The 24,934-nt window shown below is 35.3% G+C and overlaps 1 protein-coding gene across 1 annotated transcript; it reads left to right on the top strand.

Annotated features, from left to right (window-relative positions):
• Positions 1-180: 180 nt before the first annotated feature.
• LOC127840769 (mucin-17-like) lies at positions 181-24,289 on the top strand. The gene is made up of 8 exons (XM_052369182.1): positions 181-762; positions 17,589-17,631; positions 18,730-19,880; positions 20,638-20,714; positions 21,487-21,579; positions 22,097-22,368; positions 22,945-23,156; positions 24,272-24,289. The coding sequence occupies exons 2-8, from the start codon at positions 17,592-17,594 to the stop codon at positions 24,287-24,289; spliced, it is 1,863 nt and encodes a 620-aa protein (XP_052225142.1). The 5' UTR covers positions 181-762; positions 17,589-17,591.
• The last annotated feature ends 645 nt before the right edge of the window (positions 24,290-24,934 follow it).

The raw sequence follows: 24,934 nt of genomic DNA, 5'->3' as shown, positions 1-24,934 counted from the left end.
TAGGTTAAAAGAAAATGTACGTCGACGTACAATATGTACGTCGACGTACAAAAATTGTACGTCGACGTACAAAATTGTACGTTGACGTACAATTTTATCGACCCTTGAGTGTTAGCCAATCAGAAGACGCCTTACATCTGTTGCTTTGATCCGCATATTAAACATTCACCGTGGAATTGTAAAAAATGGCGGCCTCCATACAATCATTCGGTTCTGGAAAAAAACACCTGTTTGACAACAATTATTGTCCAAAAAACTAATGTCAGTCAAAGAGAACATGAGGAATTATTCTTTATATCGGTTTCCTTTACTTATCAGTAATGTCATAGTGGTTTTCAATTGAAATAATGCTCTATTTTACGAAATTCCCCTTCGTCCAAAATTTCCCTATCCGAAATCGTTTACTCGAGTACTGTAAAACCAGATGTTTCATCCTTTTGTGTTTTTATTTATTTATTTTAATCGAAATTGATAAGACACCACCCGATAGCTTGTACGGTATGGGATGGGTCGCTTTCCCCGTGCGGACTTGCTCACACGACCGGAGGACGCCGACTTTCGGTGAATAGCTAGTTGCAATAATCCAACTCCCAGCTATATTGACCCTCCGGGTCGCTGAGCTGTATGAATGTACTCATAAAATCTCAGAGCATACAAGAAGAACTAGGTGAATAGCATACTATGACGTCGGACGAAAATGGCAGATGACCAAAACATGATATTGGAGGCAGGATAAAACTGTTCTTGATGTATTATAACTAGGTAGGTTTATGTTGTTTTATTTGTTACTTCTTTGTACAAGCAACAATAGCTAAATATATTTGGTAGTCAAAGGTTGTAAAGCTTAAAACATTATAGGAATCTACATCAACCCTGCTTGGCTACATGCATTTTAAAGTTAGACATGAAGGCTGACAGTAATGAATATCAGCTTATAAAATGGGTCTGCCTTTCACGTCAATCTAGTTAGACTAATCTAAAAGTAGCATTCATTTCGATTTGTCGCCGGGTGGTGAAAAATGTGTGGCCAGTCCGGGACTCGAACCTGGGACACTTACTTACAGGGCGAATGCTCTCCCGACTGAGTTTACCGGGCCGCCACACATCTTTTAACCAATCCCGCATAAGTTCGGTAGAGTGACAGATTTAAGCATTCTAAAGGCTGTTTTGTCCACTCTAGTACATGTTCTGTATTTCTCTGCGTATTTACTCTGTAAAGACTCGCTAGTATTTTAATGATTGTGAAAGTTGGGTGGTTTGTTTTAGAGAAGTTATTATTTTTGTGATGCTTCAACCAATTCGTCAATGAGTTTTGACAAGTATGAGTATCAGCTAGATTTAATTGACAGTTATATATAATTGTGACAGCTATATTTAACTGCTAAATGAAAATCTTACTTTTGTTTTCAAACACAAGAAATTGCAACAAATTAAGACCACAAAATTGATGAAAGGATGCCCCCCTCCCCTTTTGTTTTCACTGTCGTCAAAGGGCATGTAGCTCTAACTGACGCAAGTGCCCGGATGTTGCGATATTAAGAATAGAAAAAAATCCTTTTTTGCTAATATTAAAAGGCTTCGGGACTGGGATTGTTTCATATTTCCACCGAAATTCAAACCAAAAGCCCATGCATTAGCATGCAATTTAATACAATCGTGTGCAAGCTGAAAACAATAATTGATTTGTTTGTTTTCACTAATTACGGATTAAATTGTTTATCAGAACTTATTCAAATGATCGCGTCAATCACTTTTTGGTGTTACCGCACTTCTGTAATAGACATTCACAGTTTGTTTTACATTATTTCAATAGGGCGGTAAAGACTTGACACCTTTATGGCATGTTTAATCCGATTATTGATAATTGCGGGAGCTGAATGTGTGACATCAACCTGTTTGCGGCTTTCTTCAAAGGTAAAACATGCTCAATAATTAATGTCGGTCCGGTCTCCCAATTAAAAGATTCCATCCTAATAAACTGCAAATTTACTTATTTACTGCAAATTAAAGCAGATGCATGTTGACATGCTCTGCTCAAAATGCAAAGTGTTTCTGTCAAATGTATAAAATACAACATAGACTGTTGAATATTACCATAACCATTGCATCAAATATGGAGTTCGTTTGAAGTCCGAGAGGCGTTGCAAAGCTTTGTTACAAAGGTTTTTCATTCACCAAGAAAAAGGAAACCAATTCGACTAGTCGTAAGATATTTATTCACGCTATGTATCAAAGATTCAAATATTTCAAATGCATTTTACAATAGATTTAAATAACTCTCATCAGCCATCAGCTTGTAATTCACAATTTTTACGCTTTGTCACATGAATCAGGTAATTTTAATTAATTTTTACTTTGAGTTTGTATTTACACCACAATTTGTTTGCAAAACAAGCAGGAATAATTAAAAATACAGGGAAATGTCATTTTGAATTGAAAACACTTGAGCACATGGTAGGTTACTTTAAATAGAAATAAAGTCATACATGTATGACTGTGGAATCTCATGAGATTTTCATTTAAGCAATGTCTGTCGTATCGCTGTTTTTTTCGATATATATAACTGTCAACTTTTCGGGAATTTCTGGTTACAGAACTGCCTGGAACAGACGATAGTCCCAAAGGGGGCACTTATCCGCCCTTTGAATTATTGTGAGGGGGCAGATATCCACATACTTAATTCCAACAGGGGGGGCACTTATCCGTCCCCTTAAAATTAGGGGGCACTTCTCCGGTGAGCACTTCTCCGAGGGGGGGGGCCCTCTCCGTATACGAAAAGTTGGCATTACTTCATCAGATATGTGGACTTAATTTTTTGCAGTTTCTTATGTTTCAATTAAAAAGTAAGAATTTCGTGCATTCATGCATCATTAAGCAGTTAAATATAGCTGCCACAGAGATCCAGAGGGGTAAGGGCCATGACCCTTTGGAATTGGACAAATATGTTATTTTAAATGTATACCAGGAGATAAAAGTTGCGTAGAGGAACTTGGCACCAAAGAAGGATTCTGAAAGTCAAAAGCGGTTATATAAGATACCCAAAAGGGGTCAATACACAGGGAGCCAAATCAAAATTCCAAGTTTTTAAACAGATGTCTAGTTAATTATATAGATGGTCCAGATGAAATTGTGTAAAGAGGTTCTGATTAAATATTGAAGAGGGCCTAATCAAATATTGCAGAAGGGGGTCCGAGCAATAAGTCACAAGTTAAGTTTTGTATTTAAACAGGAGAATCATGCGGCAATTCCACATCCTCCCTTGTGTATAGGGGGAGAGGGGGGTCTTATTATTCAGGGGAAGGCGATATGTGGTAATAATTCCACATGTCTGAATGGAATTCATTCATATATCAAAATGTTTATCTTTATGATCTCAAGGTCAAGTTTGAATCTGGGTCATATGGGGTCAGAAACTAGGTCTATGATAGAAAAGGCTTGTACCCACTCACATACCCACTCACATTTCTATGCCAAAACACTCATTGCTGTGGCATTGCATTTTACAAATGCATTTTTTTTAATAAAGCACTCAGTCATTACATTTTCGCTTTTACATTGTCTGAAAAATATGAAATTTGACTAACAGACCGTGACCAATATTTATTTTTTTTAAATAGTTTAGTTGCATGTACATATGAACACTCAGCTTTCTAGCAGAAAGTTTTTTTGTTTTTTTTTTCTGTCTGTGGATATTCCAGTGACACGGGAGGACCCATGTCATTTTTACCTGGCTCCTAAATTTCGTGGCTCAACCATGGTGTCTTAAGCTGTGGCAAGAGGCAAGCTCCCTTAAATGGCATTTGACACCTCTGGTCCCTGTTTGCCTGTTTCACACCTATGGCCCCTGTCTGCCTGTTTCACACCTCTTGGCCCGGCCTACCAGTCAGTACACTGTCCCTGCCCATGTCTGTTCAATAACAATAGTGTCAGCAGTTTCACACCTACCAATACACAAGTTTGTATTTATACTAAGTCCTTATTTTAAATAAAATAATGGCTAAAATAAAGATAAAATTGTAATAACTGCTGTAACCAATATTGCTGTTAATGGGAACATCCTTATAGTGTAAGGAAACACACCTTTCCATATGGAGAGGAAATACAGGTTCAAATCCTGGTGGGGATCCCATATAAGCAGCAACTCACATAATGCAGATATAAATTATACAAACATGACTTTGTGTTGTCATAATGTATGTTACTTAATATTCATATTAAAAAATACAGTTTGGAAAAATTTTCTCTATCACACACATACATACACAGTAATTGCATGTTGTTTTACTTTATATCGTGTATCATTAGTATTAGGGCACCATCATTAGCTTCACACCATATAAGATGTCAAAAACAAAGGCCCGTAACTCTGTCCTGGCAATTTATCATAATTATAACCCCTTTTTACTTTAAAAAGAAAAGGGTTTGTTTTCAGCAAGTTTGCATCTTTGTTTCTACTACAGAATCAAATAAAACATACTTTTTCTTACTTTATTTCCAAGTCAGGATATACGCCGTATATCTTTTTTAAAGATATTTCTTGTTTAGTTGTATCATCCAATGCACACGGTATTGTATTTGTATGATGGTTCAAGATCATCTTGAGAGGCGAATTTCTCATCGCAAATGGATTATAGTTATATTAAAGACAAGGCAATCGCGTGAAATATATATATTGCCGGTAGAAACATTTATATACATATATGTTATAAAAGATGCATGCAGTTAAACGCTTTACCAGCGAGTACCCCAATTACTAGAACTATTCGATATACATGCATAGCTCTACAATTGCTTGATCGGCATAGATTCTGTCTGATATCTTTCCGAAATTTCATGGACCTTTTCGACAATCAAGCCGATCATCGCGACTGGGTCTAGTATTTATTGAAGGCTAGTGACCAATTGCCTATACTATAAAGGACAATACATACAACACGAAGTCAAACATTCAAAACAAGACTATTGCCAAGCAATGATGTCCCCTACCGGCTCCACCATTGTCAGATTTTTTTGATTTTTTTTAAGTATTTGTTGCCATAGCAACCAGAATTCTTGACGTATGAACAAAATGAAATGACGTGCATAATATCTATATTGCCATCTATCCATGTTTAAAGTTTCATGAACAAATATGAAGAACTTTTAAAGTTATCGCAGGATCCAGAAAAGTGTGACTGAAGGACAGACACACAGAGCGCAAACCATAAGTCCCCTCCGGTGAAACCGGTAGGGGACAAATTATGACATCTTTAAATTGATAGTTTCAAAGCCATCAAAGCGGTGATTTCAGATTAAATATTATGGTATGGGATTGGAAAAAGAACGACACTGGTACATGTCGCCATATTCTCAATATTCATTTTTGTTTCAGTGGCAGCAGTTTTAACCGGCTAAAATACATGTCAAGCCTCACACCTCGCCCAGAATAAATCACAAAACATAAATCACATTCAACTAAAAAACAAACATTGACATCAATAAATTGGTAACTCAAATTAAAAAGCAATTCAAGAGAATATAGATATATCCTATTGCATTTTAAATACTCAAGGGTATAATATTGCTATCACAGCAACAGAATTACAACTTTCAGAGGTGGGATAAATTAAAGTGCCTCGCTCTGTAAAAAGATGGTTTTATGCATGTGCTTAAAGTTCAGATCACACAAATGTTATCATTACTTAAATTAAACATTTAAAATTTTCAAAATTGTAAGTATTGACAATGTTAAATGATTATTAAAGTTCAAGTTAGTGGCTTATCAAATAACTATTTGTTTTATGACTAACATTTGTTTGTCATAATCTTATTTAAATTTTATGTTTTATTATATATATCTTATTTTTATGCCCCCGAGGGTGGGCATATAACTAGTGATCGCACTGTCCATCTGAAATTCCGTCACACTTAAAGTTTGCGTTTAGGTTTCGAAAAATGTGGAAAAAGAGGGCATACATGTGTATGTCATCCTATAATGACAAGCCTTGTTTTAACGCACAATTTTATCTTTATTTTAGCCATTATTTTATTTAAAATAAGGACTTTGTCTAAATACAAACTTGTGTATTGGTAGGTGTGAAACTGCTGACACTATTGTTATTAAACAGGCAGATAGGGACCAGAGGTGTCAAATGCCATTTAAGGGAGCTTGCCTCTTGCCACAGCTTAAGACACCATGGTTGAGCCAGAAAATTTAGGAGCCAGGTAAAAATGACATGGGTCCTTTCGTGTCACTGGAATATACATGGTATTTGGGATGTTTTTAATAAAGGTTTCTTATAAGCGTATGAATTCAACTTGATTTGATTGGATTATGGTTATTTGCTTTTTTATTTAAACTCACATTATTTCTTTTTTCCCAACAGTTGTGTTTTGTGTTCGTGTGAGGAACTATAACATTATTTCTTTTTTCCCAACAGTTGTGTTTTGTGTTCGTGTGAGGAACTATACTTAACACAGATTTGAGAAACAAAATGTAAGTTGATTTCAAACTTTACATTAAAATTACAATTCTTTTATAAGCAATTCTTTATTTATATAAATTCATTTACTTCAAATATTCTGTTTATTCCAATTTACTGTGACATTGTAATGATGTTACCATTTTTAGGAAAGAACATTGAGCGTATAATATTTTTATTACGGAGTTATTATCATAAAAGTTTATGCTTAATAAGGTTATAACATAGCACATTATGTGCGTACATCATTTAATATAATTAATTATTAATTTGTATGTCAGTATTAATTGTAACTCAGTTTTATATAAGTATTTTTTGTGACTCAGTTTTGTATCAGTATTCATTATATATATAAGCATGCAGTTTTATATAAATATGCATTGGAAATTATAAGTTTAAATCATTATTTATTGAGACTCAGTTTTGAGTCATTGTGACTCACATTGAAATGATACCATTTTTGCAAAAGAACATGGACTGGATATTGATTTTATTAATACTTAATATTAATGTCTTTTTTAAGGAGTTATTTATCATACATTTAATTTAATAAGTTATTAAGTTGTATATCAGTATTAATTGTTGTTTTGCAGTTTTATATTAGAATTTTTTTGTTACTCAGTTTTGTATCAGTATTAATTGGGATGCAGTTTTATATCAGTATGAATTGCATGATACTCAGTTATATATCAATGTGCACTGGAAATAAGTTTAACCCTTTCCTGCTTGGAAGCAAAGTGAAAATGGCTATATGCAACCAGAACAGCATGCAAGTAACTCGAAGTCTGTTCTTGTTTTACACTGTTTCCTGCTCATCAGTATCTTAAGGTTGGGAATGAAGCCTAAAATTTACAATATTTGATTTTCTAAGGGAAAAAAAAAACACGCTTCCAAATTGATCTGAGTGTTTAAGGGTTTAATCATTGTCTATTGAGACATTTTTAGCTCATCTATTTTTTTTCCGGTTTAGTTTTGCGTTTAGGTACACTTTTCTCATAAAGTATCAATGCTATTGCATTCGGTATCGGGTCCGTTCGCCCTATAGTTACACATTCGCCCTGGGTTCGTTCGCCCTGGGTTCGTTCGCCCTGGGTCCGTTCGCCCTATATTATCATTTGCATATTGGGGTATAAACAGTTGATTTTTCACACATGTAAACAATTTTGTACCTAAGTTTTCATTAATTAATATAAATCGCAATAAGTGAAAATTACTGGCCTTTGTTACAAACACGCTTACAAGTTAAAGAGCGCCATCTTGATTTTTCACACATGTAACGCGCCATCTTGATTTTTCACACAAGTAACCAAGTTTGTACCCTAAGTTTTCATTAATTAATATAATAAGCAATTAGTGAACATTACTGGCCTATGTTACAAACACGCTTACAAGTTAAAGAACGTTGTATTTTATATTTCGGTAACACTTTTTTGTTTGATATTTCCCCTGCTTTGATAATAAAATTTAGGGCGAACGGACCCAGGGCGAACAGGATTTAGGGCGAAGGGGAATAAGGGCGAACTGAAATTAGGGTGAACGGACCCGGATTCATTGCATTCAAACTTGGTACACTTACTTACTATCATGAGGGGACTGGGCAGGCAAAGTTATGTAACTCTGACTGGCATTTTGACAGAATTATGTGCCCTTTTTATACTTAGAAAATTGAAATTTTGGTTAAGTTTTGTGTTTAGGTCCACTTTTTTCCTAAAGTATCAAAGCCATTGCTTTCATACTTGCAACACTTACTAACTATCGTAAGGGGACTGTGCAGGCAAAGTTATGTAACTCTGACTGGCATTTTGACGGAATTATGGGCCCTTTATACTTGAAAATTTGGTTAAGTTTTGTGTTTTGGTCCACTTTACCCCTAAAGTATCATAGATATTGCTTTCATACTTGGAACACTTACTTACTATCATGAGGGGACTGGGCAGGCAAAGTTTGATAACTCTGGTGTGCATTTTGACACAATTATGTGCCCTTTTTTTATACGTAAGAAATTGAAAATTTGGTTAAGTTTTGTGTTTAGGTCCATTTTATTCCTTAAGTATCAAAGCTATTGCATTCAAACTTGGTACACTTACTAACTATCATGAGGGTACTGGACAGGCAAAGTTTGATAACTCTGGTGTGCATTTTTACAGAATTATGTGCCCTTTTTATACTTAAAAATTGAAAATTTGGTTAAGTTTTGTGTTTAGGTCCACTTTATTCCTACAGTATCAAACGATTGCTTTCATACTTGCAACACTTACTAACTATCATTCGGGGACTGTGCAGGCAAAGTTATGTAACTCTGACTGGCATTTTGACAGAATTATGGCCCCTTTATACTTAGAAAATTTCGTTAAGTTTCGTGGTACCACTTTACTCCTGAAGTATCATAGCTATTGCTTTCAGACTTGAAACACTCACAAACTATCATAAGGGGACTGTACAGGACAAGTTGCATAACTCTTGTTGTCATTTTGACGAAATTATGGCCCTTTTTTGACTAATAACTTTAAATATATAGTTAAATTTTGTGTTTACATCCACTTTACTTCTAAAGTATCAAGGCTATTGCTTTCAAACTTCAAATACATTCATACTATCATGAGGGTACTGTACCTGGCAAGTTTAATTTTACCTTGACCTTTGAATGACCTTGACCCTAAAGGTCAAATAACAAAATTTATCTAAAATTGCCATGACTTCGTTATTTATGATCAGATTTGATTGATACTTTGACAAAACAACTCTTACCTGACATACTACAATAGACTCCACCCAAACCACATAATAATGGACCATTTATACTTAGAAAATTGAAAATTTGGTTCACTTTTGTGTTTTGGTCCACTTTACTCCTAAAGTATCATAGATATTACTTTCATATTTGGAACACTCCCGCACTATCCTAAGGGGACAGTACAGGACAAGTTGAATAACTCTGGTTGTCATTTTGACAGAATTATTGCCCTTTTTTGACTTAGTAACTTTGAATATTTTTTAAATTTTTTATGAACATGCACTTTATTTCTAAAGTATCAAGGCTATTGCTTTAAAGATTAATATACTTTCTTACTATTATGACGTTACTGTACCTGGCAAATGGTTGTCATTTCGACAGAATTATGGCCCTTTTTTGACTTAGTAGCTTTGAATATTTGGTTAAATTGTGTGTTTAGATCCACTTTACTTCTAACGTATAAAGGTTATTGCTTTCAAACTTCAAATACTTTCTAACTATTATGAGGGTACTGTACCTTGCAAGTTGAATTTGACTTTGACCTTTGAATGACCTTGACTGTCAAGGTCAAAGTATTACATTTTTCAAAAATTTCCATTACTTCTTTATTTATGATCAGATTTGATTCATACTTTGACAAAACAACACTTACCAGACATACCACAATAGACTTCACCCAAACTATTCCCCACGCCCCCCCCCCCAGAAACCCCCCCCCAACATTTTTTTCCCCATTTTGTTCGTCTTATTTTTGAAAGATCATGTAATAAATGACCACACTATACCCCCCTTTCACCCCCCCCCCCGACCCCCATAAAAAATATTATATATTTTCTTTTAAAGACTGTCCAACCATCCCACCCAAGAATCCCCCCCCCCCCCGATTGAAATGATTGTAGGACATAAGCCCCCCAGGACAAAACCCCCCCCAATGAAAAAATGAACATTTGGACAATTGCCCCCCAGTAGTAATAACAGGTAGGATATAAGCCCCCCAGTGCTTATTTTGCATCTGGATATTTGCCCCCCAGTGCTTATTTAAGGAGTGGACATTTGCCCCCAGTGCTAATATCATATGTTGTTTCCATTAGACTAGTATATCTCTGTATTTGGATTCAGTATTATTTCATATCTCATAAATATATAATCATAGTAACTTGGATCATTATAATTCGAAATAAAAAAGGTCCAGAAACTCACTTTAATTGCCTAATCTTAGGTAAAACAAACATCTTAAAGAATTTGAATTGTTTTTTAATTAATCAATCAAAAGGATTATCAGCTTGTTAAAGGTGTTACATGTGGCTTTGATCATATACTTGTTAATGAAAATTAAAGGCTTCTGTATTTAATCAATCAAAAGGATTAAAAGGTGGTGATAATTGGACATGATTATCTGCTCAATTGAGTAATGTCGTTAAAAATTAGGCACTGGTGGGGGGCAAATGTCCACTTCTAAAATAAGCACTGGGGGGCAAATGTCCAGATGCAAAATAAGCACTGGGGGGCTTATATCCTACCTGTCATTTCTTCTGGGGGGCAATTGTCCAAATGTTCATTTTTTCATTGGGGGGGTTTTGTCCTGGGGGGCTTATGTCTGGATCCCCCCCCCCCCCCACCCCCAAAAAAGAAAGTAAAACAATCATTTTTGAAAGATAATGTAATAAATGTCCACACACTCACAATTTTGCTAAAATTGCCATAACTTCTTTATTTATGATCTGATTTGATGCATACTTTGACAAATAGATGAGCGGTCTGCACCTGCTAGGCGGTGCTCTTGTTTAGTCATTGTGACTCAGTTTAAATTCCTTTTATCAATTATAATAAAATGCAACGATCCAACGCTCTATAACTGCTTTCATAAATTCTAAACCAAAACATAAATTGGTAACAGTTTGTTAAGCGATAATGGTGTTTTAAGTAAGTTTAAAAAAATGAGTGTAATTAAATATAGTCCAGGTTTTAGGACTGGGCCAAAAAAGCTTGGGTCTTAATAAGACTAAGAGCCTGCTACCAATTACAGCAGTATAGACGAGTTAATTGTTATTGTTTACATTCGGGATTTTCCGCGCATGCGCACTGACTGGTTGGCAAAAACACTGGTTACAGTAACGTAAAACATGTATAAAGGGCTTTTGTTTAGTCAATAAATTGATAATAAAAACGAAATAAACATTAAAACCCTTTTTAAAAAAGTGCAAGTATAGCATATTTAGTACCAAATAAATGTATATTCACAAATAAAATTTCCTCTTCATAAAAATACGAAGTAGTTATTAGCATATAGTAAACGTGATCGGAAGATTTAATACTGACAATTCCGCAAAACAAAATAATACATTATCCGTATTCTTTCTGATAATAAGACTTGAATAAATTATATTTCAACACTAATAAAACATATATTAATTGTATTATAATTAATAGTGGTGTGGATAGCATTTTATTTCATCAGCGATCGATAGAGTCAGAGGTGCATTTAATCAATTATAAAAACAAAGCCCTAAAAAGCGGCATACAGTACTGTTTTTAAATATTGTGGTAATTTTCTTTTACATTGAATGAATTTACGTTTTGTTTACATTGAATGAATATAAATTCAATTTAGCATGCAAACGGAAAAACCCTGCATATTAATTACGCAAATTGAACTGTTTTTGCATGTCTATTGAAATCTCTATTAGTAATAAGGAGTGATGAAAATATAGCATTTTATGATAAATGCATATATTTAATTTATCTAACGGCCCCTTTTGTGAATGCTTATGTTCATGATCGTGTTTCGGAATCTGCAGTAATGTACAATCTTTACACGTAATAGCGGAGTTAACTTTTGCCGGTACCCGTTTAATACCTTAATTGCAAATAGCAGTAAAATTGCCCAATATTTAAAATGTATAGTTATTAAACAATGTATTATTAAGTTTAACTGGCTAATAAATTTATACACTCGTTCCCGTTAATACATTTCCGACAAATTACTTCATTTTTGTTAAAATTTTAAAATATTTCATTTTAACATTAACTTATCAGTATTTTAAGCTTTAAAATGTGGCTTGAATGATTGCTCAATATGCCAAGAGATGACATTGAGGTATCGTGACTTATGTTTACTGACCAGACACTCGTCTGCAACATGTGGTTTATGCAGGGGCCCAAGTATAGGTCCCTGGGTTTATGCCACCATGTTTTCTTTGTAATTGTCTGGACAGTATCCGATCATAACGAGATAATCGGTTAGTGATAACAAAGGTGCAATTAAACACCGGGATATAAATGCTGCTACAAAGAGTGCCTAAATTAGTGTGAACAATTAAATAAAACAATTACATTAAACAATATAATTTATTGAATGTGTAAGAAGGTAAGTTTTTCCAGACATATAAGGTTCAAATCAGTTACCCTATAAGTCGCGTACATACAATTGACCTATTCGTCGTTTGTTTTTATCCTTATTTGTTTTCGTTCATTAAATTTAATTTATTCTGAAAGAATTTCAATTTCTGAGCATTTTTTAACTAAAAATGGTCGCGAGGAAGTGCCAAGAATAGAGAGATTTTTGTTTAACCACATACCGAACTCTTAGATTGTGTTCCACTCCCGAGTTCGTTGTCAGTAAAAACAAATAATAATAACAACAATGTAATCGTTCCAAAGATGCATTTCCTTGCATGCTAATGTTTTATTCAGACATAATTAGTAAAATTATATTTGATATTGTGCATGATTATCATTAAAAACGAAGATTTCGTCAACCTTCTCTATATGCGCTTATATAAATTCCACCTCTTTTGCCAACCAGTGGGCGGAGACTAAACTTTGCAGGTGCGTGTGACGTCACGCGTTAACTCGTCTATTAATTGTTAATTGTGACTCAGATTAATTAAGGCATTATTTATTGTGACTCAGATTAAAAGCAGTTTTCATTTTGACTCAGTTTTCAAGCAGTATTCATTGTTACTCTTAAAGCAGTATTTATTGTACTCAGTTTTAAAGCAGTATTCATTGTGACTCAGTTTTAAAGCAGTATTTATTGTAACTCTTTAAGCAGTATTCATGGTAACTCAGGTTTAAAGCAGTATTCATTGTGATTCAGTTTTAAAGCAGCATTTATTGTGACTCTTACAGCAGTATTCATGGCGACTCAGTTTTAAAGCAGTGTTCATTGCGACTCAGTCATTAAAGCAGTATTAATGGCGACTCTTAAAGCAGTATTCATTGTAACTCTTGAAGCAGTATTCATGGCAACCCAGTTTTAAAGCAGAATTAATTTTGACTTAGTTTTAAAGCAGTATTAACTTTCACTCAGTTTTAAAGCAATATTCATGGTGACCAAAATTAAAAAAAAAAAGCTTTTGGGTGAAACCAATGTCAACTAGAAATGGCGCGGACGAGGCCGACGCATATCCCCACGCCGAATGTTTGACCTAGGTGTACCCCAGGGTTGGTAATGAGGCCATGCATAGTTGAGATTGACCGTATTGTCATAAGAGAAGTTCAATATCAATTAGAAGTGAATTGGTGTCGAAATGAAGAAGTTATAGTAAAAGGCGTTTGGGTGGGTGTGACCTATGTGGGCAGGGCGCCCCAGGGTTGGTAATGGGGCCATGCATAGTTGAGATTGACCGAATTGTCATACGAGAAGTTCAGTATCAATTTGAAGTGAATCGGTGTAGAAATGAAGAACTTAGTAAAAGGCTTTTGGGTTGATTTGAACGAAACGAGGAATGATCCTTGGGTATCAAGCATTTTGTAAGAATTATGTTCCCTTTTTACACAGAAAATTGAAACTTTGGTTAAGTAAATTAAGTAATTAAGTATAATTATTCAGTATCAAAGCTATTGCTTTCTTCTTGCAACACTCTCTAATTATAATAAGGAGACTGTGCAAGTTATGTAACTCTGACTGGCATTTCACAGAATCATGGCCGCTTTTATATTTAGAAAATTGAAAATTTGGTAAAGTTTTGTGTTTTGGTTTACTTTACTCCTAACTATCATAGCTATTGCTTTCAGAATTGGAACACTTGCTAACTATCATAAGGGGACTGTACAGGAAAAGTTGCATAACTTGCATAAGTTGGAATTATGGCCCTTTGTTAACTTAGTAACTTTGAATATTTTGTGTTTAGATTCACTTCTAAAGTATATAGGCTATTGCTTTCAAACTTCAAATACTTTCTTATTATCATGACAGTAATGTACCTGTATTTATGATCAGATTTGATTCATACTTTGACAAAACAACACTTACCTGACATACCACAATGGACTCCACCATTGCAACACTGATGAAATATTGTAAAACATGTCATGGTCATAGAATTAGGTACACAAAATGTATTTTTTATAAGATTTTTAGTAACAAACAGTGCACTTAGTATACTATATGTATATATATATATAACTATGTTTTACTTTAAAATTGTGTATATTTTAAGAGTGATTAAAACTTAAGAAAAGTTTTTATGTTTTAACAACTGGATAAACAACAAGAGTATTGCATCTTCTGTACTATATGTTTGGCTTCAAGCCTTCAACTAATTTAAGAAGATTCTGATAGGTTAATCGGTATTACAGTTTACCCATTAATACATTAATTATTGGTGTTTGTTGAAAAATGATTCATTATGCTTCACACCTTTATGAATTGCTGTATGTGTAAGCATATGTTATGACTTTATATTGCAAAAAAATATATTAGACTTCAACATATTAATAATTGTTACTTTAAAACAGTTTTGAACGTTTTAAGACACCTGGGGGCTAATGTCCTAGCATGCACTTTTTTGAAGGGGCTTATGTCCTAGGGGCAAATGTCCGTACCCAATAATGGTAAACATTATAAATTTTGAGCCCAATTTTATCAGTTAACAATTCATATATATATATAATTGAAAGAAAGTGTGTATTTTATTTAATAAGTATCTTTGTGTCTAAATTACTGTTTGTTTCCAGTAACCTTTGATGCTAAAATTAAAATAGAAAGGTAGTAAAATCTTTTTTTGAATATATTGGTATGAAGGGGAACTTTTGAACAATTCATGTTTTTTGTATGATATTATGCATGGAATAAGGGGTAAAGTTCAGAATTTGAGGGCAATAATTATCAATATAATAAGGGCAATGTTAAGAAAAGTTCTGAATATTCCATGTGTTGCTTTATGCAGGGGTTATACATTTTTATTGCTTAATATATGCTTTTGAAGTTTTTAAATCATATTTACTGTTCAAAGATTTCACTTAGACCTGACCATGTATTAGCAACTTTGAAATGTGCCAGGTTCTTAGCAAAAAGGGGTGCTTCTATGTCAAGAAATGTTTTGATAACATGAGTTTGTGTTTTTGTGTCAACACATTCACGTGTACTGCAACTTTCACACATGCAAAGGTCCTTCTTGGGTGATGACAGCTTCAATACGGTCTTGTATATTGTCAAAGCAATCCATTCAGTTGTGAATATATTATGAAAAGTCGTTCTATTGGTCAAAATTACCCGCCCACTCTATTTCCATGGATCTAATTGGATGAAGTATTAAATTATAATGTGTGCAAGGGAAAGGGAAAATTTTTGTTTCAATTTCTGCATTACCATTTGCACAACTTTTTATGCATGAGGGCATGAAACTTTTAATTTAATATGAAAATTTTCTTTCATGTTTAACAGAATTGATATCAGACAAATTATAGTGATCTTAGCTATAAATTACATAATGTATTCATATAATACATATTTATTATAAATTGTAAAAGAATTTTTTAGTAATAATAATACATTTCATATATTTTCCAGTCATATATGTGCTGATGGTTTCCTTTAAATGAGTTAAATAAATTCGTTCAGGCTAGATTCACATATATTCAACACTGACAGGATTGGTCTGTCATACTTTTTATGTCCCCCAGTCTATACTGGGGGACATATTGTTTTTGCCCTGTCCGTTTGTTTGTTGGTTTGTTTGTTGGTTTGCACAAACTTAAACATTGGCCATAACTTTTGCAATTTTCAACATAGCAACTTGATATTTGGCAAGCATGTGTATCTCATGGAGCTGAACATTTTGAGTGCTGAAAGGTCAAGGTCATGGTCATCCTTCAAGGTCAAAGGTCAATTATATGGGTCAAAATTGCTCATTTTGGCCATTTCTTCTGCAATATTCAACATAGCAACTCGATATTTGGCATGCATGTGTATCTCATTGAGCTGCACATTTTGAGTGGTGTAAGGTCAATGTCAAGGCCATCTTTCAAGGTCAAAGGTCAAATATATGAGTCAGATCGCTCAATAGGGGACATAGTGTTTCACAAACACATCCTGTTTACATTTAATGATTACAGGATATAGTGGGTCCATTTGCCAAAATTGGTGCTAAATACGCTTTAAGTTACCGTCCATGTTTTAAACTTTATCAAATTATATTTCTGATACAGTTATTAAAAGTTTACTGTAAACATTCTAATTGATGTTAATTTATTTAAAGATATAATATGCTAGGTAGCTCATAAATGTATATTTTGTTAATCTACTATATAAGTGACTGCAGCTAGATTTCACAACTGCTGTGACTGTGGTGTGAAAAGACAGCGGTTGAAAACCCCTCTGTTTTATCGTTATAATATAATTTCTTTAAATGGTTAAGAAAATTAAATTACTTCATTTCTATTAATATTTTGTTGATATTTGAGCAAATGTTCATGATGCAAACTTATCCCTTAAAAAATGTTTTTTTATTTAATAGTCATGGTTTTATGATTTCTTAAAGAAATTCATTAGAGATAATTCACCTTTATGCCATTCCATAAAGCGTACATTAAATGCCGGATTCACCGTCCCGAGGTTCCGCGCGTATATTTACATAACGGTTGGCAAAAAAAGATATGATTTATATCTGAAAATAAAGCTAATTTACACAAACATCTGTTTCAATTAATTTTACTATTGTTCATCAACTAAACAGACACCAAAAATAAAATAAAATCATGATTTTCATGTTTCCCATAAGGCAATTTACGGACTGCAACATTGAAAAACAGGAATTTTGACAAAATGGCAAAATCGAGAATAGTGCACTTTGTGTATGCCTTATTTTGATTAAAATATTTTCGCAGAAGTATGAACTTTTAAATAGAATAATATTTATGAGTAAAAATGCAATGCAATAATAGAATTGTTATAAGAGCCGCATCACAGGAAAATGGTCCTTAAGGCGATTGCGACCAGTTTGGATCCAGATCAGCCTGCGATGGAAAGGGTAGCCTGGTCAGGATCCAAACTGTTTGTTACTCAGTCAGTACTTCTTACGATAATATGTCATAGTTTTCTAATTGTTTTCGAAAATAGTGATTTTTCAAATTTGGAAGATATAATATTGAAACATTATATTTGACAGATCATGTCAGAGACTACACAGACTGTTACAGATACAGCAGCCGGTAAGTAAACCAAATAAATTAATTCTGTAGAGTTGAGTACGAATATAGATTATTAACTAACCTGGCTTTTTATGCCACAGCAGCATCTGCTATGCGGTGGCATATAGTGATTGACTTGTGTGTCTGTCTATTACACTTCTAAGAAAATCTTCTCAAAAACCAGTAGGCCAATTTCAACTGGTAAACTACAGACCAATACAGATTGCCATGAATGATGCCGGATCGTATCCGTAGCTAATTCAGTATCAACTCAGTGAATGTGTGACTGAGGCATTAGTTAAGTTGGAAAATGGGCCATGTAATATAAAAAACTGGGTCACTAGGTCAAATCACAGAAAAACATTGTTAACCATGTACATCAAAATGTATATACAGTCCAACCCCTACTCCCGGTCACCTCTCATCCGCGGTCACCCCGTGTAGGCGGCCGGTCTGTGCCGCGACCGTTGATAAACACTATATAATGCACCCCTCATTACTGGTCACCCCTTTTCTCCGGCCGCGGAGAATGTAACAGCTTGCCGATATGGTCAATAATTACCGGTATTGCTCTAAATGTCGTTATTGTTTAAATAATAATGAATGAAAATGTTGTTTTATGGCTGATATTAGAAATGAAGAAATAAAATTATTTTAAGTCTATACATTTTGTAATACATGTACACATATTTACCACTTTGTTTATACAAAAATTGAACAGTTAACCATGCACTCATCAACTCCAGACTCCCTATGACCCAACCCCCTCTTAAGAGGCCACCCCGCTTAAGCAGCCAATTTGGCCGTTTCCCTTGACTGGCTGCTAAAGAGGGGTGGGACTGTATCTTGAAGTTTTACTTGTGGGTAATATTGATTCAAAACCACCAAAGATCACTAGGTTAAATAATATTGAGAAAAAAAACTTATAAGTAGCAAACATCTTTGAGCAGATGAAGGCTTGTAGGATCTATGGTGGGTCCTGTTTAAGGAGTCATGGCTTTTTCTATGTATGACAATATAGAATATACAAAAAAAATCTCAGGTACTTTCAGTACTTGCTTGTTCATTTAATAGTTCAACGAAGGAATTGTGTCAATAATTTCTCATAATATATTTCAGCCGATCGGTTTAGAAGACACCTGAGTACCACCATGAGTCAGGTGTCTGACTGGAGCCATCAGGTCTTGGCTCAGCATGGGCAAGAGCTGATAGCTGCGCTTCCCACCTTAGGGAGACCTCACAGATCTGTGACACCCGCACGTCCAAGGAGGGCCCCGATCCGCCGACAACCCACAGGTGACAGACGTAGATCCACCATTTTGAGATTCAAAGCTTGTGCGCTTGACCACCCGCTCTACACATCAACAGCAGCAGTGAATCACACAGAGTTGATGTCCAAAGGTCTGGGTAGGCGACCAGACACCACCTTCACTCTTCCGACTAGTGGGACACAGTCTGACCTGAGAAACAAGATAATTGAGTTGTATCCTATTCTCCACACTATACCTTTTGAGTTGACGGTGGGTCAGGCAAGATGCAAGTTGGAGTTGATTCAGAGGGAAAAGTCTCTTCAACAGCTTAAAGATGATACCAAATCATGCGGCTTTGTTAGACTCTGGGTCCTACCAGACTACCACATTGGTCCCCAGATAACTGCTCCTACACCAGCCGCCTCAATGCCAGCCGTCAGGACCATGCCAGCCATCCCATCAACGCCAGCCATCCTGACTACACAAGCCATCCCGTCAATGCCTACCATTACTTCTACGCCAGCCATCTCATCAACGCCAGCCGTCACCACTATGTTAGCCATCCCATCAACGCCAGCTGTCACACTTACGCCAGCCATCCCGTCAACGTCAGCGGTCACCACTACGGCAGCCATCCCGTCATCGCCAGCCGTCAGGACTACGCCAGCCATCCCGTCGTCGCCAGCCGTCAGGACTACGCCAGCTGTCAGGACTATGCCAGCTCTCCCGTCAACGCCAGCCGTTACGACTACGCCAGCCATCCTGTCAACGCCAGCCGTCAGGACTACGCCAGCCATCCTGTCAACGCCAGCCGTCAGGACTACGCCAGCCATCCCGTCATCGCCAGCCGTCAGGACTACGCCAGCCGTCAGGACTACGCCAGCTGTCAGGACTATGCCAGCTCTCCCGTCAACGCCAGCCGTCATGACTACGCCAGCCATCCTGTCAACGCCAGCCATCAGGACTACGCCAGCTGTTGAGATTGACAACGATTTCCAGATTGACATTCCAGAAATTCAGGTTGGTTTTAAGTACAAACTGATCCATATCATGTATGCCAAGCTAAAATCTGGTGTAATAATAATAATAATTACACTAGAGGTCACATTTACTTGCTGGTCTTCATGAATATTAGTCGTTAATCAATAAGTTCTAGGCCGATTTTGTAAATGGGTCATTTCTGATAAAAAACTAGGCCACTAGGTCCAATCATATAAGTGGTTTGATCATAACAGTCTGTTTGCATTTTGCTCACATCTTCCTTTTTTATCCTGTTGGATAGTTGTTTTAGGTGAGCGATTTAAGGCCTTCATCATCTGTGGAATGCTGCTTTGATAATATCTTGCATTTGGTGTAAAATAGACATGATAGTGTATAACAACAACACAAATATGCCTTACACAAAATAAATATGTTCCTTCTTTGCACATCATATGAATAACAGGGGGCTATAAATCAGCATAGTACCAAGCACTGTTTAAGAATAGTGTATTGTTGATGGCACACATGTTAACAAAAATTGACATCCCCATACAAAATCTGTTAATGAACAATCAAGTTGCACAAAAATAATATGGGGTATAATATAAGAAATAGGATACACCACTTAAGATCTTATGGCCTTTTAGTGACCTCCCAGTCAGCCCCAAACATATAGCAGACCTCAGTGTTTTGGATTGGGCCCCTTTTAAGTTTGGGGCAGACTCATCCATCACTATAAGGCCAAAAGACCCTAAGTTGTTTGTACAATTTCTTAAATAACATATTTCTATTACAGAGTGATTCCCTATATGAGCCAGCTGGGACACCCACAGTTCTCTTTCGACGTCAACAGACTTTCCTTGACATAGCCAGGTGAGTGATCTGTACTAAAGTGTGTGGAAAAATGGCTCATTTGTTTATGAAGATCCTCTTTGTCTTAAGCTACCATTTCACTTAAAGAATGTATGCTCCATAGAAATTTATGAACAAGTAAAATATTTCTAATCTTGAAGTGAACTTTTTTATGCCCCTGGTAGGGTGGCATATAGCAGTTGAACTGTCTGTAAGTCCGTCTTGTCTGTCCGTCCATCCAAAAACTTTAACATTGGTCATAACTTTTGCAATATTGAAGATAGCAACTTGATATTTGGAATGCATGTGTATCTCATGGAGCTGCACATTTTAAGTGGTGAAAGGTCAAGGTCATCCTTCAAGCTCAAAGGTAAAAAAACACAATCCAAGGGAAGTATTAAGCTTTAAAGGGAGATAATTTCTATACCTGCCAAATGCTAAATAGAAATATTATTTCAAAGCGGCGCAGTAGGGGGCTTTGTGTTTCTGACAAAAACATCTCTTGTTTTGTCTTAGACTTGAAGCAAAACAAGAAGCAAAAGTCATGTGGTATATCCACACTGTAACATAAATACTGTTGATGGCTAAGCAGTTACCAGCCTCCTGACAGTGCACTTAACAGTTACTGTTAGCTACAGAATGGTCATTAGGTAATATTGTTTGATATCCAACAGTTGAAGTGCCTGGTCAGATGGCATGTGATCTTACTCTTTGCTAATATATCCAGAATTGGCATCTCAAGCTTCCATTTTGTACTGTTATTAGTATTAAAAAATTGACTTTGCCCTTACAGAGACATTGACCAGCCTGCTGACCAGACAACCAACCAGTCATCAGCCGTTCTGAATGAGTACATCCCTGCGGTTCAAACAGCACAACCCATTCCGTAAGAGCATAAGATTTTTGATGTGCATGAAATGTTATGCATGATATCTTAAATAATCTTTATTTTTGAATGAAGTGTTTTGATTAAAGACATTGTTTTTTAAATTCATTATCTTGCAATGAGGCTTCTTTCGCTTTTTTTTTCATATCCTTGTTGTAGAATAAACACTAGGCTATCAATTTCAAAAGAAAGCAGATTAATTATATACATGTATGAGCTACCAAGCAAATGGACAGACCAAGCCAGGATTTAAACTCAAAAATCAATAAGCAATGTGCCTTACACACTGCATACCGGTAACCTAGATATTTTTGATGCAGAAGAACCTTTGTAAAATTTGCTAGGATGACCACACTGAAATTAGAAAATATCTGATTTTTTGTATTGAAATTTACCAGATCCTTGTCAAAATAGAAATTTCTATTTCTATCAAAATGTAATTTTATTTGAGATTTTGAATAAAGATATTTTTATGAGATTTTGTATATTTTTTAAAATAAAAAATATGTTTCTGCAGACCAAGCCGTATAACAGATACTGCCAGAGAGCAGCTCAAACAACAAGCGAGCATGTGCATCACTGGTCCCATTACAGATCCTTTGCTCCTGGAGGTGAGACGTAACCACGTCATGAAAGACGCCCTAGGCACCTTACGGTACTCACAGAGTGACCTCAGCAGCAAACTGCAGATCAAGTTCATTGGTGAGGCCGGTGTTGATCTCGGTGGTCTCCGTCGCGAGTTCTTCTCCCTCCTTGCATACCAGTTCAGCCATTCAGCGCTTACATCAGGTAAAGCTTATCATCTAGCATTGGAACCATACAATGTCTGCCAAGTGAACAACTTGATAGCCATATTTTTTATTATAGTATTCTTTGCATATTCTTAGAGACCAGCTTTTTTGTTGGCATCTAAATAAGGTTTAAAATATCAAGCTGTCATTGAAAGTTAAAAGTTAAAAATCCATAAAAGTGTAATGCAAGAAATACTGAACTCAAATTCACTTGAAAAATTCAAGTATGTGTCACATGAATTATGAAATGACCTCTAGTATTGTACATCTATCAATTATAATTGGCCTGTTGATTTAGTTGTATTTTCTGGTCATTTGGGATTATAGAATGTAAACATTATTGTTATAGTAGAATACCTCTTAAGCCGGTGCTAATGGGCGTGAGTGGTGATGCATTCTCCATTACCAGAACAGACCGAATTAAACCGGGTCTGCTATTATATTTCTAGGATGCATTTTGTGCTTTCAAAGGAGACACTTTCAGAACTAATAAGATAGAGAACTATAATGGGTAACCACAGAACATTATTCCCTTATGTGTATTCAAATTCCTTATTTGTATTTGGTGTTTCAGGTTCTCCCGGGCGCCTCACATTAAGAAAGAACTTTGTGGAGCGTGAGAAGAACACCTTCTTCTACCTTGGTCAGCTTGTGGCTCTCTCCATTCTTCAAGATGGTCCAGGTCTGCCAGTGTTTGCCGACTGTGTGGTCAACAAGATACTCAACATCACAAATGGTGTCAATCCAAATGACCTCAATCCAGACTTGGTGAAAACACTTGAAGAGGTATATATTATAATATGTGTTAATGACATAAAATAAGACCTATGATTCTTGCATATCTGACTGAGATTTCTGCTGCCTGCTTTCATTCATGCCAGGAAACCCCTTCTGGCACAGGGGGATGCCAGATGACTGGCATGCAATTTATCAACATGTTTCCAAATATAGTTTTTCCGTATTACTTTAGCAATATTGTATTAGTAAACAAGCTTTAAAAAGTTATGCACATGTGCCGACTTTCAAAAAAAGTTCTTGCGAACATAAATATTAAACCAGGGCCCGTATTCATCAACCAATTCTTAGACTTAAGTCTAAGAATAAAGAATATTCTTTAAATAGGATTATTAAAAAATTGCTTTAATATTAAGTCAAACTTGACATTAACTGTCTCTATCTAATTCATTCGTAATGAAGAAATTTCCTTTACGGACATAACCATCACTGGTTGCCTGTATGTTTTCAAACCATGGGCATAATTTTCTTGGTTCAAAGTATATTCTTAAGTCTAAGAATGGGTTGGTGAATACGGGCCCAGAATGGTACAGGATCTGTAACTTACCTAATGTATATTTTTTTTCTATTAGTTTGAGAATTGAGATTGTGTCTATTAGTTTTAGACTTGACATTGTGTCTATTAGTTTTAGACTTGACATTGTGTCTATTAGTTTTTGAGATTGTTATCAAAATAAACTGTTGCTCTTGAATGAATTGTGTTTATTTTTATTCCTGTATCATGTGCTTCTCCTTCAATCGAAAATAAAGTCATTCCTGTTAAAATGCACGACATATTGTTCATGAAAATGCATGTTGACCTATTTGAAGGGTATTGATATTTATTGCAGTCACTCAGATGTTGGTGCCTGTGTGAAAGTTATGTGTGCAAGACCTTATTGATGATGCCAAAAACAAACATCATCTTTTAACAACCATATTTTGTAGATATTTAAGGAATAACAAGCAAGAACTGACAGTTCATCAAGTCCTGTACCAGAGTATGTAAAAAGGAAAAGAGTCAAATATCCATAACACCCTAAAAGTTTTCCGAAATAAATTAAATTCATGGGACACAGCTAGTGTACCATTAGACAACCTTGTAGTGTTTAAATGTTAATCCTCAGGTAGTTTTCAAAGAGTAACCATAACAAAATATTTTCTCTATACTATATATAAAAAGGGCTATAACTTATTCGAAAATAGTCAAAACCAAATAAGAAGCAAACAACTAGGATACACAAACTCCACCTTTATACCATCTTCATACATATTGTGACCTGGTTTTGCAAAGATGTCCTCACAACTAGGACCTGTTTACCAAGGAATGTTGGATGCCGATATGACTGGTATAGTGATTGTCTCTATGAGACATGTGAGCAAAAAAACATGCCAATGCTCTACAGGTCAAGTTTTGAACGATATTGATCACTAAATATGCCTCTGTTATATAGGTAAAGTTTGAATAGGGTCATTTTTGGTTTGTGAGCTTTTGTGATCGCCATGTGTCTGCTGTCCATAATTGTGATGCACTTGTTTAATATCAACTATTATACTGTTAACACTTCAGAGGTCACATATTTTGACCAACACTCATTACTATTACTAACAGCAAAAATGTGACTAGAGTGTTACTTTTAGACCTGATTACCTAGTGTTTGACCTTGCACAACATGTACAATTTTACAATTGAATCATCAAGATGTATACATCTAGCTATTTTGATAAAGAGTTTACAAATTTCTCTTTATTTGACCTAGTGATCTAGACATTGACCTATCATGTTTTTT

This window comes from Dreissena polymorpha, chromosome 8, assembly GCF_020536995.1.
Source record: "Dreissena polymorpha isolate Duluth1 chromosome 8, UMN_Dpol_1.0, whole genome shotgun sequence".
NCBI lineage: Eukaryota > Metazoa > Mollusca > Bivalvia > Myida > Dreissenidae > Dreissena > Dreissena polymorpha.
Note: the sequence above shows the minus strand (reverse complement) of the source record. Positions and strands in the feature narration are given on the sequence as shown.